Consider the following 13,853-nt stretch of genomic DNA (forward strand, 5'->3'; position numbering starts at 1 on the left):
TATAAAAGAAAGTGTGAGATAAGTGGGGTTTACAACATGTAATCTAATATCCTGAACCAATCTGGTATCAGGATCTCATCTCAGAAAATTCAAATATTACTCAGGAAGAGTTTATTTGGACCTCAGTGCTTATAACTTCGGAGTAGAGTTAAACAATTGTGACTTAAGTGCCATTTAGATGAAACAACTTTATAATGTGAACTTTAATGAAATTATAATGGACATTAAAGGAGTTCTTCAATCAGATAGAAATGGAAATTTACTACTGTTAAATGGAATAATGGTAAGTTATTTAGACTATTTTGTTACAACAGTCTTTTCAAATTTACCTTGCAAATGAACACTTTTAATTTTAGTTTTTCTTCATAAATTTTACATTATGTGCTGATTTAAATCTTTTTCACTGAGTGGGAAATTTTAAATCTGCCCTTTTCTTTACATTATATATGTACCATTAAAATTAGCATTCCTGGTCATGATTTTTCATACCATTTACATTTTGAGGATATTTTAGTAAATTATGGGTTTATATTAACAGTACCAAACTACTATCAGAATAAGCATTTTGATTTTACTCAATTTATATATGTATTAGTAATGAATTTTTCTTTTTATTTACAGGAAAACTTACAATGCTGCAGGTACCATAGAAAGTTTTTAATTATAATGATGAAGGAAAGAAAAATGAGATTGATTACAGAAATAATTGATGGTTAGTTTTGTTATTCAATAAGGTTAGATAATTGATAAAAATAATGAAATAAATAACCTGTTAGATGAACAACTTTCAATGTAGCTAGTATCTATTTCCATTTAAACAAAATGATTGTATAGAATATAATTTTGTATATTAAAGATTTACTTAACTTACAATATTATTTATCTTAAATGTATGTAATACATTCACTATTTAAAATTTTCATATAGTTAAAATAAAAGTTCTGATAAAAAGAGACCTTATCATCTGAAGTAACAGTCAAAACCAGTAGGAATGTGAATAATTTTCAAGTGTATTGTTATGCCCCCACAATGTGGGAGCATATAGCGTTGCACTTGTCCGTCCGTCAGTCCGTCCGTCATTCCGTCAGTCCGTCCGTCAGTCCGTCCCGAAATCTTGTGAACGCAACTCTTCTTAAACCGGATGGCAGATTTTGCTTAAACTTACAGGGATGAACAACCTTAATGTGTAGATGGTAGTAAAGGAAGGAATTTTCGCTGCGACCAAATTTAACAGAATTATGGCCCTTTGTTGATTTTTTCACTAGATACTATGTAGAAATTTTGTGAACGCAACTCCTCTTAAACCGAATGGCAGATTTTGCTTAAACTTACAGGGATGAACAACCTTAATGTGTAGATGGCAGTAAAGGAAGGAATTTTCGCTGCCACCAAATTTTACAGAATTATGGCCCTTTGTTGATTTTTTCACTATATACTATGTAGAAATTTTGTGAACGCAACTCCTCTTAAACCGGATGGCAGATTTTGCTTTAACTTACAGGGATGAACAACCTTCAGGTGTAGATGGTAGTAAAGGAAGGAATTTTTGCTGCGACCAAATTTAACAGAATTATGGCCCTTTGTTGATTTTTTCACTTTATACTATGTAGAAATTTTGTGAACGCAACTCCTCTTAAACCGGATGGCAGATTTTGCTTAAACTTCCAGGGATTAACAACCTTAATGTGTAGATCGTAGTAAAGGAAGGATTTTTTGCTGCGACCAAATTTAACAGAATTATGGCCCTTTGTTGATTTTTAGTTTTCAACTTGTGGCACATGTAGTCCAAAAAATATTTGACCTAGAGTCATAAGATTGACAGAACAGTGGCGTGTGGGGGCATCAGTGTCCTATGGACACATTTCTAGTTTTAACAAACAATTGCATTGCTAGATATAGATCTATGTTGTTGAAATTATTTATAGAAATATCTAACAAAATTAAAAACTATTGCAGCAAGAACAATTTTATTTTTTATAAATAATTAAACTGGCAAGATTGCCCAAAAATAATATTTTACTATTGCCAAAAAAAAAAATATTTTACTATGCAATGTGTGCTTTCAAATATTGATATTTTTAATAACATGCTAATAATACCAAGCATATAAAACATAAATAATTAATTATTATACAATTTTTTTCTTTTCAGTGTACATGTACAACAGGCAGTCAATAATATGAATTGTAGTTGTGTGCCACTGTGAGTGAAGCCATTCTGAAAGACTGAATCTGTGAAGAACATGATTTATCATATTACAAATTCAATATGGATACTTATTTGAAAAAAAAACAAAACAAAAAAAACAGTTATCTAATTAAATAAATAATGTTTTGTTTTATATTTTCTCAACTTGGTAGACATTTATTATTTTTTTGTATTTGTGTTTTAGAATAATTTTTGTTAAGATGACTTGTAAATCTAGAAATAAGTTGAAATGAATAAATTAATTCTATTATGTAATAGTTTATTAGTATTATACCTTATCACATGACGTAATATAGGAGAAAGAACTAAGTTTGTTACAGGCTAGACGCAAGCTTGTCGCAAGCTAGAGGCAAGCTTGTCGCAAGCTTGCAACTAGCTTGCCGCAAGCTTGCAACTAGCTTGCCGCAAGCTTGCAACTAGCTTGCCGCAAGCTTGCAACTAGCTTGCCGCAAGCTTGCAACTAGCTTGTCGCAAGCTTGCAACTAGCTTGTCACAAGCTTGCAACTAGCTTGCAGCAAGCTTGTCGCAAGCTTGTGGTGCCTTTCAAATCTAAAGCATACATTTTTGAAAACAGGCCCCAAGCTTGCTGCGAGGTTCCAATTCTAAGCTTTCCGCAAGCTTTATTTGCAAGCTTGCGACAAGCTTGTTGCAAGCTTGTTGCAAGCTTTTAAAAAGCTTGCGATTTGGTTTGGGAATATTCAACTTGTGTCGCACGTAACTCAAAAAGTATTTGACCTGTAGGTCTGAAAGTTTACAAGAATGTTGGTCAGCATGTGTACTTATGCACCTTGTGGTTTTCTTGTGGATTTATTCAGTATTTGTAGTATATATTTGCCCTTTACTTAATAATTGAATTTTAGTTTTCAACTTGGGCACATGTAGCCAAAAAAAAAAATTTGACCTAGAGACATAAGATTGACAAATTGGTGGAGTGTGGGGGCACCCGTGTCCTTATATGGACACATTTCTAGTTTTTTTTGGGAGCCAGGGCCTATGAGCATTATATCGGAAAGCGTTGTTAACGCGGCTGCAGTGTAAAACAGCGCAACTGTTTAAAATTACAGCATCATATACATAGCAAATCTTTACTTTTATGTTTTTTCTTTGGACAAAGCATGTATTAATAATCATCTATTTCCATATAAATGCACGAGCATATGGCAAAATTTTATCTTTTGACTACAAGATGTGGGATAGTAGCTTAAAAGATTAAGTATTGGTTTTATATAAGTATACTATATATGAATATTTTATTTCACTAGATACGAGGTGTACAAACTGTTATTGGGCTTCAAACTAAGATTAAAAAGGTAAGCAACTTTTAGCTGACTGTAACAAAGTGACATTATAAGTGAGTCTTTGTGCTAGCTTTTCGTCTGCATGGTGTCAGGCCGTTTTTGGTAAACCTTTACTTTAAACGACATCTCATAAACTGCTAAACCAATTTCATTCAAACTTTACAGAAGTGTTTCTTGGGTGTTCACCTTTGAAAATTGTTCAAAGAATTGAATTTTATGCAGAACTCGGGTTGCCATGGCAATGCAAAGAAGAAACAAAAAATCCAAAGAGCTAGAGCTGAGATATTTAACATGAAACAATTTTCTTCATGTGGTTGTCTACCAAGTTGATTCAAATAAAAGCCATGGGGTCAAAATTGGTCCCGCCCAGAGGTTCATTAATTTTCATTATAATTATATTTAGGAAAAACAAAAACAGAAATCTTCCTCTGAAAAAGCCAAACAGCTAGAACTTAAGAAACATAAAAAAATTTAAAGAGCTAGAGCTGAGATATTTTGCATGAAGCATCTTCTAGTGTGTGTCTACCAAGTTTATAAAAATAAATTCCCTGGGGTCAAAATTGGCCCTGTCCAAGGGTGTCATTGATTATCCTTATATGTATACTGGCATGCGAGCAGTTCCCGTACAAAAATCACAGCTACTTGAACATTATTTTTTATTACGCTCACTCACCAAAATTTGAATGTTACACATCAATATTCAGCTCGTCACACAAATCATGGAAATTCCATCATGTTCTAAACATAGAATAACCCTTACTTATGAGGCCTCATATGGGGTACCTAAATTATCCATTATTTTGTATGAAGAGAAGTAGTTCCCGTACATAAAATCTAACCCATTATAATTATACAATTTTATTATATCGGACCTGTTTTTCATTTACAATTGTTGAACAGACCATTATCTAAGAGATAAATAGATGTAATTCAGGAAATAGAGCGTAGACTAAACGCGGGTATCAATTACCCGGTACCGTTACCCCAACGCATTCACATGCAATAGCATGCTTCTATGCATGCTATTTTACGCATCAAAGCCATAAAATTATTATATATAGTAATATTGGTCAACATTCTGATAATTAAACAAGTTTACATCACATTGCCTACTTATTTGTAAACAGGTGGTATTAGTGGAAAACCCTTTAACAAGCCTCACGTGTAAGTATTTTTGCCCATGCGCGCAAGGACGGAATCCCCCAGAGAAAAACAAGGTCACGTTTTGACGACGCACAGGTGAAAGTGATTTAAAATGAGACTTTATACACGTACTGCCGAACTGACACTTAGATTTTGTCTCGTTTATGTATCTACTTGATTTGAAATGAATTTTTGAAGAATGCAAGTAAAAATCAAGCGTTTAAATGAAAAATACGGGTACTGCTTCTGTACGGGAACTGCTCGCATGCCAGTATAGTTAAAACAAAAAAAAGGAGCTAGAGCTGAGAATATTTAACATAGTGGTTGTCTACCAAGTTTGTTCAAATAAAAGGCCAAGGCTACAAGGGCGGTAAATGATTTAACTTATATGTACATAGTAAAATCAAAACAAAAATTTCTTCTGTTATATATAGAATATAGAAGCTTTAGCTTAGATATTTGGTATGAAACATTGTTGTGTGGACCACTACAAAAATTGTTCAAATTTAATAGCCCTTGTGTCAAAATTCCACAAAAAATCTTCTTTTAATTAACCAAAAGAGCTGGAGATATGATAATTCCACAGCCCCGGGGAACATAGAAAAAACCTTATATTAAGAGAGTAATGAAACTATTTTATGAAACTTAGAATATGGATAGATAGCAGTATGGAGATTATGCACATCATATTAAGCTCCACTCTAGATAGTATATTGAGAGTTGTCTTACTCACCAAGCATCGGTGACTGTGTCCAGATTTCTGATTAAGTTTTTACAGTCGAGACTGTCATATGTGACTTTCCAAGGGACCATTAGAAAAAGGTCACATATGACAGGGAGTCCCTTAAAACAGTCTGAAAGAAAATTTAAATTTAAATACCATCTACATGTATATACCATTGTGACTTATAAAATAATATAACATAGGTGTGTGAATAAAATAAGAATCCCTGTAAAACAAATACAATCACATGTATATTATAAGTATTTTATTTTTTGTATTAGATTTATATTGAATCATTATGGTACAAAATAAACTTGAATTTGATACATTTAAATACTTAAAATAAATATCATTCTTTAAAAAAACATATCCATATCAAAAGTTTTTTCTCTTTAAATGAAAGGTCTGGTATCAACATTTTTCTGTAGTATTCATGCAGCCATAGAAAGTTAAATTTAAAAAAAACGATGCCTTAAAAAAATCTTCTGTTGGCACTTGGCACATTTTTAGCTCGACTATTCGCAGAATAATCGAGCTAATGCAGTCACCCATTTGTCGGCGTCGGCGTCCCTGTGGTTAAGTTTTTGCGTGTAAGCTGGTATCTCCATAACTACTGAAGGGAATGGATTGAAACTTCACACACTTGTTCTCTGTGATTATCTTACATGATTGGCACAAGTCCCATAACTCTGATTTGCTTTTTTGCATAATTATGCCCCTTTTTCGACTTAGAAATTCTTGGTTAAGTTTTTGCGTGCAAGCTGGTATCTCCATAACTACTGAAGGGAATGGATTGAAACTTCACACACTTGTTCTCTGTGATTATCTAACATGATTGGCACAAGTCCCATAACTCTTTTTTGCTTTTTTGCATAATTATGCTCCTTTTTTGACTTAGAAATTCTTGGTTAAGTTTTTGCGTTCAAGCTGGTATCTCCATAAATACTGAAGGGAATGGATTGAAACTTCACACACTTGTTTTCTGTGATTATCTTACATAATTGGCACAAGTCCCATAACTCTGATTTACTTTTTTGCATAATTATGCCCCTTTTTTGACTTAGAAATTCTTGGTTAAGTTTTTGCGTGCAAGCTGGTATCTCCATAAATACTGAAGGGAATGGATTGAAACTTCACACACTTGTTCTCTGTGATTAACATGATTGGCAGGCTTTCTACTGGTCCCTACTTTTCCTACTTTTCCCGACTTTTTTCTTTTGATCCCTACTTTGCCCTACTTTTTTCTGAAATAGCCCTATTATCCCTACTTTTTCATTTTGAAATGAAATGAAAAAAAAGAAGATATTTAAAATGGTATTTCATTTAGTATTTTTAAATTGCAATTGATGATAGTTCGGTGTGTGGGGTGTGTACCCCTTTTGATTTTCCACCCCTTGAAAGATTTCCCGAAAAACTTTCAGCAACTTCTGGCTATGAGAAAATACATAAAAACCCATACTTATTTTAAAAAACAAATTTTTTAAATTTTTCCATTTCCTTTTTTAAAAATGAATCATTTTCCCGTCCCCGGTTTTGCCACCCCAAAAAGGTTTAAATTTAATTTTTTTAAAATTAGGTTTATAAATATTCCCAATAATCCATTGGGTGAGGTTTCCACAGTTGCCTTTTGGGTACTGATTCAAAAAAAACAAAATTTTTTATTGGTTTTTTTGTGTTTGTTTTTTTTTCCCCAGTCTATTAACCATTATGTACATTTTACTTAAATTTTAAAACAAATCATCAATAAAAAAATTTTTAAAAGGGTTTTAAAAAAAAACTTTTGAAATGTGATTAAAGCATTGGCAGCTGTGGGTATCAAACACTGCATTGACCAATTGCTCTTGTGTCTGAGTAGAGTTGCAGCAGTGTGACTTATCAATTTAGATTCCAAGCTTTTAATTGTCACTTAACAAAAATCTAACATGTGCAAATACCTTGGTATTGCTTCATCACTATCCATCAGATGGTTGTGCATTTTGTCAACATGATATAATGTTTAGCTTAATCATGAAAATGACAGGTCTTAAAATTTCAAATCATTTCATTGTCATGTTGACAATAATGCACAACAATCTGATAGCAAGCTTGGGTTAGGCTTGTTTCTCAGCTAGATTGTATTTACAAGTGTAACTATGGCAGTGTACTAAAGGATGCATACATGTAACCTACTTGGTACCTCTTGTTGTAGTTAGATTGTTCCTTAAAATACTACACTGTGGCATGTTTGACATCACCTTTTGCCCTTTTAATATATTATAATTTTATGCAAACATATTAACATGAATATACATCAGTTTAACCTACATGTACATGTAGCTCTTACATTAACATGCAGTCCTGTTCATATAGCTTTTAGTGTACATCCTGGTGTTGGTATTCACAGCTTGTTTGCATTTACCTTGACTATGTAATAGACTAGGATCTAGTAGCTCTCGCCTTACTAATGTGAATATTCTTAAAACTATGTGCTAGATATACTCATTGTATGTTTTGTTTTGCTGATTATATTTGTCCTTATCATTGTAAATAACATTTTGTATTGGTGCACTTGTATTTAAAGAGAAATAAAAAAACAATTTCAGGTGCCTGTCTTTCAAGCATGGACTGAACTGAAGATACACACAGCCTGACGTGGTCTTGGTGATGGTAAGTCTTAACCAAAACGGTAAGAAATTCCTACTTTATCTCTACTTTTTAACATCAGAAATCCCTACTTTGCCCTACTTTTTGGTAAAAAAAAATGCCATACTTTTTCCCTAGTTTTTTTGGCAGAGGCAGTAGAAAGCCTGGATTGGCATAAGTCCCATAACTGTGATTTGCTTTTTAGCTCACCTGTCACAAAGTGACAGGGTGAGCTTTTGTGATCGCTTTTCGTCCGGCGTCCGTCCGTAAACTTTTACTTTAAATGACATCTCCTCATAAACCACTAAGCCAATTTCATCCAAACTTCACAGGAATGTTCCTTTGGTGGTCACCTTTAAAAATTGTTCAAAGAATTTAATTCCATGCAGAACTCTGGTTGTCATGGCAACCGAAAGAAAAAACTTTAAATATCTTCTTTTAAAAAACCCTAAGAGCTAGAGCTTAGATATTTGGCATGAAACATCTTCTAGTGAGTGTCTACCAAGTTTGTTCAAATAAAAGCCCTGGGGTCAAAATTGGTCCCGCCCCAGGGGGTCATTGATTTTCCCTATATGCATATAGTAAAAACTTAAAATATCTTCTTTTAAAGAACTCAAAGAGCTATGGCTAAGATATTGAGCATCAAACATGTTCTAATAGGTGTCTACCAAATTTGTTCAAATAAAAGCCCTGGGGTCAAAATTGGCCCCGCCCCAGGGGGTCATTGATTTTCGCTATATGCATATAGTAAAAACTTAAATAATCTTCTTTTTAAGAACCAAAAGAGTTAGAGCTAAGATATTTAGCATGAAACATGTTCTAATAAGTGTCTACCAAGTTTGTTCAAATAAAAGCCCTGGGGTCAAAATTGGCCCCGCCCCGGGGGGTCATTGATTTTCCCTATATGCATATAGTAAAAACTTAAAAAATCTTCTTTTAAAGAACTCAAAGAGCTAGAGCTAAGATATTTAGCATCAAACATGTTCTAATAGGTGTCTACCAAGTTTGTTCAAGTAAAAGCCTTGGGGTCAAAATTGGCACCGCCCCGGGGGTCATTGATTTTCCTTATATGTGTATAGCAAAAACTTAAAAAATCTTCTTTGAAAAAACCCAAATAGCTAGAGTTAAGATATTAAGCATGAAACATCTTTTAGTGAGTGTCTACAAAGTTTGTTCAAATAAAAGACCTGGGGTCAAAATTGGCCCCGCCCTGGGGGTCATTGATTTTCTTTATATGTGTATAGCAAAAACTTAAAATCTTCTTTGAAAAAACCCAAATAGCTAGAGTTTAGATATTAAGCATGAAACATCTTCTAGTAAGTGTCTACAAAGTTTGTTCAAATAAAAGCCCTGGCGCGGCCCCAGGGGTGTCATTGTTTTTAACTATATGTGTATAGTAAAAACTTAAAAAAAATCTTCTTTTAAAAAGCCCAATGAGCTAGAGCTTAGATGTTTAGCATGAAACATCTTCTTATGGGTGTCTACCAAGTTTGTGCAAATAAAAGCCCTTGGGTTAAATTGGCCCTGCAACGTTTGTGGGTTTGGGGGGGGGGGCCTATATACAGGTGAGCGACCTCAGGGCCATCATGGCCCTCTTGTTTTCTTTTAACAACATCTCCTAAATCACTATGTCAATGAAATCAAAACTTTCCAGGAATGATATTTTGGGTTATTCTTTTTCAAACTTGTTGAAAAAATCATCCCAGATAGAAGTCTATTTGCCATGGCAAAAACATTCAAAAGAACGTTAAAAACTTCGGCTACAGCTTAGGTACTTGGGATGAAACATCATTTAGTGAGCCGTGGGATCAAAATTGGCCATGAGTTCCTTACGAGTATATAGTAAAAGCTTCTCTTCTCTGGCAGGAGCTGAGATATTTGGAATGAACATTGTCTAGTTGTTCTCTATCAAGTGCTTGTTAATTATTGTTTGGTCTTTGACCCCTTATGTAACATTGTCTAGTCGTTCTCTATCAAGTGCTTGTTAATTATTGTTTGGTCTTTGACCCCTTGTGTTGCTGTAAGTTTGTAACACCCGAGGTAAGCCAAAATCATCTTTCTTGTTTCGGCGCTGTATGACCTAAATTGTGATGGTGTGCTGTAAAACCAAACATAACAAGTGATATTTATATATTGTTTGTTCCATGACTTTGGCATTCATGGATGGATTTTTGAATAATTATGCATTAATGTTTAGCTAATTGAGCTGATGTGTTTCTTGCCAAACCAGGGTTAAATGTAGCTAAAGGTAATATTTAACTTTCATTTAAGTGTGTTAATGTTTGTTTCTGGTCAGCAATTCTGTTGTTAATGGATAAGGTTTGTAATCAGTTTGTATAGAAATGTGTTGCATGATTTGTTGTGCACAAAATTTAGGCCTCCAGCACAAAGGTCAAGGTAACTTGTATGTCGAATGTCCTGATTGTGAATAGAATCAATTGATGGTCCAGTTTTGTGAATAATTTTGTTATTCATGGATGAATTGTGAAATATACATAATATTCATAAATTTTAGGGCTTATTTAAACATCACAGTTATACTTGGATGTCAAAATAGAACATTGATCATTGTATCTGGTCATATCTTTGTCATTCATTCATTCGACTTTTTTAAAAGAATTTAGCATATTGAGAAAACCAGTGTTTAATGTCTCCTTACTCTTGTAACACTCTTGTTATAGTTACTGTGCCTTTGATGTTATTTCCCTACTGCACCAGCTTTGGGAGCATTTGTCTGTTTTTCCAATGACAAGTTCTGTTTACTGAGAAAAATGTTCTGAAATTTTCATTTTTGCTTGAATATCTCAGAAACCACAACATATGAAAATATATGACCAAGTTACACATAACTTTATATTACTTTTTTATGCCCCTTTTGAATTTAAAGCTACATAATTTTAATATCTCTGAAATCGGTAATGTATTGGTATTTATGAAGGGTTATTCCCCTTTGAAAATGTCCTGATATTTAGCTCACCTGTCACAAAGTGAGATGGTGAGCTTTTGTGATCGCTTTTTGTCAGTCCTGTCCTGATATTTAGCTCACCTGTCACAAAGTGACATGGTGAGCTTTTGTGATCGCTTTTTTCCGTCCATCAGTCCATAAAATAAAACTTTTACTTTAAATGAAATCTCCTCATAAACCGCTGAGCCAATTTCATTCAAACTTCACAGGAATGTTCTTTGGTAGTCAACTTTAAAAATTGTTCAAATAATTTAATTCCATAACTCTGGTTGCCATGGCAACCAAAGGAAAAACTGAAAGAGCTAGAGGGGGGGGGGGGGGTCATTGATTTTCCTTATTTGTATATAGTAAAAACTTAAAAAATCTTCTTTTAAAAACCCAAATAGCTATAGCTTAGATATTAATCATGATACATCTTCTAGTGGGTGTCTACCAAGTTTGTTCAAATAAAAGCCCTGGGGTCATTGTTTTTCCTTTTATATATGTAGTAAAAACTTAAAAAGTCTTTTTTTGAAAAACCCAAAGAGCTTGAGCTAAGATATTTAGCATGAAACATCTTCTAAAGGTGTCTACCAAGTTTGTTCATATAAGGGCCCTGGGGTTAAAATTAGCATGCCCCGGGGATCATTGATTTTCCTTGTATGTGTACAGTAAAAACTTAAAAAATCTTCTTTAAAAAACCCAAAGAGCTAGAGTTTAGATATTAAGCATGAAATATATTCTAGTGAGTGTCTACCTAATTTGTTCAAATAAAAGCCCTTGGGTCAAAATTGGCCCCGTCCGGGGAATCATACTTTTTCCCTATATGTGTATAGTAAGAACTTAAAAAATCTTCATTTAAAAAACCCCAAAGAGCTAGAGCTAAGATATTTATCATGAAACATCTCTAATGGGTGTCTAGTAAGTTTGTTCAAATAAGCCCTTAGGTTAAAATTGACCCCAGCCAAGGGGCCTATATACAGGTGAGCGATTTCAGGGCCATCAGGGCTCTCTTGTTTGCATAATCATGCCCCTTTTTTGACTTAGAAATTCTTGGTTAAGTTTTTGCGTGCAAGCTGGTATCTCCATAACTACTGAAGGGAATGGATTGAAACTTCACACACTTGTTCTCTGTGATTATCTAACATGATTGGCATAAGTCCCATAACTCTGTTTTGTTTGTTTTTTTGCTTTATTATGCACCTTTTTCGGCTTAGAAATTCTATGTAAAGTTTTTGCTTGTAAGCTGGTATCTCCAAAACTACTGAAGGGTTTGTGCCTTTTTTGGAACAATTTTATGCATTCATTATAACAAAGCAGTGATTAACTCGATAAAACATCTTAATAACAAGCCTTTGTACCTTTTCAGACAATTTTATGTATTCATATTGGTAAGCATTATTATACTCAATGAAACACACTTGTGACAACTTTTCGAATAGTCGAGCGTTACTGTCCTCCGACAGTTCTTGTTAAAAAATCTGACACAAATCTTAGTCCAGTTTGCCTAATTAGGCTTATAAAGTCCTACGTAGGAGTTATAAAGTCCTACTTAGGAGTTTAAAAGTCCTACGTAGGAGTTATAAACTCCTAATTAGGCTTTTTTATCTCCTGCGTAGGAGTTATAAAGTCCTACGTAGGAGTAATAAAGTCCTACGTAGGACTTATAAAGTCCTACGTAGGAGTTACAAACTCCTAATTAGGCTTTTTATCTCCTGCATAGGAGTTATAAAGTCCTACGTAGGAGTTAGAAAGTCCTACTTAGGAGTTTAAGAGTCCTACGTAGGAGTTATAAACTCATAATTAGGCTTTTTGATCTCCTACGGAGGAGTTTATTTTTTTTTATAGAACATTATGAATTGGCACCAGGAAGCTTTCGTACTCACAAGATTGCTTTTAAATCAAGTAAATATTTCATGGAATGAGAGGTATAACAATTTTTATTACCCCAAAAACGAAGTTTGGGGGGGTATATAGGAGTCACCCGGTGGTCGATCGGTCGGTCGGTCCAGACGTCCGTTGCATTTTCCTTGTCCGGAGCATAACTTGAAGACTAATGGTTGGAATTCAATATAACTACATACAATGGTCAAGCACATTGAGAGGAAGTGCAGTGCACAAGAACCATAACTCTATCTTGACTAATTACAGAGTTATTGCCCTTTGTTACTTTTCCTTGTCCGGGGCATAACTTGAAAATTACTGGTTGGAATTCAAAACAACTTCAAACAATTGTCAAACACAATAAGGGGAAGTGCAGTGCACAAGAACCATAACTCTTTCTAAAGTAATTACAGAGTTATTGCCCTTTGTTGCTTTTCCATTGCTTTTTTTTGTCCGGACCATAACTTGAAGACTAATAGTTTGAATTCAATATAACTACATACAATGGTCAAGCACATTGAGAGGAAGTGCAGTGCACAAGAACCATAACTCTATCTTGACTAATTACAGAGTTATTGCCCTTTGTTACTTTTCCTTGTCCGGGGCAAAACTTGAAAACTACTGGTTGGAATTCAAAACAACTCCATACAATTGTCAAACACAATAAGGGGAAGTGCAGTGCACAAGAACCATAACTCTATCTAAAGTAATTACAGAGTTATTGCCCTTTGTTGCTTTTCCATTGCTTTTTTGTCTGGAACCATAACTTGAAGACTAATAGTTTGAATTCAATATAACTTCATACAATGGTCAAGCACATTGAGAGGAAGTGCAGTGCATAAGAACTATAACTCTATCTTGACTTATTACAGAGTTATTGCCCTTTGTTACTTTTCCTTGTCTTGGGCATAACTTGAGAACAACTGTTTGGAATTCAAAACAACTTCATACAATTGTCAAACACAATAAGGGAAAGTGCAGTGCACAAGAACCATAACTCTATCCAAAGTAATTACAGAGTTTATACTCA

The 13,853-nt window shown here is 34.0% G+C and overlaps 1 protein-coding gene across 1 annotated transcript in view; it reads left to right on the plus strand.

Moving 5' to 3' along the window:
- Nucleotides 1–13,853, plus strand: part of LOC132738508 (uncharacterized) — a gene marked incomplete at its 5' end in the record, with an annotated part of 181,797 nt that overhangs the window by 89,095 nt on the left and 78,849 nt on the right. The window contains 1 exon segment of the mRNA XM_060726011.1: nt 3,471–3,518. Coding sequence (XP_060581994.1) covers nt 3,471–3,518 — 48 coding nt within the window.

This window comes from Ruditapes philippinarum, unplaced genomic scaffold (assembly GCF_026571515.1).
Source record: "Ruditapes philippinarum isolate M1 unplaced genomic scaffold, ASM2657151v2 ctg1332_1_1_1_1, whole genome shotgun sequence".
NCBI classification, from domain to species: Eukaryota; Metazoa; Mollusca; class Bivalvia; order Venerida; family Veneridae; genus Ruditapes; species Ruditapes philippinarum.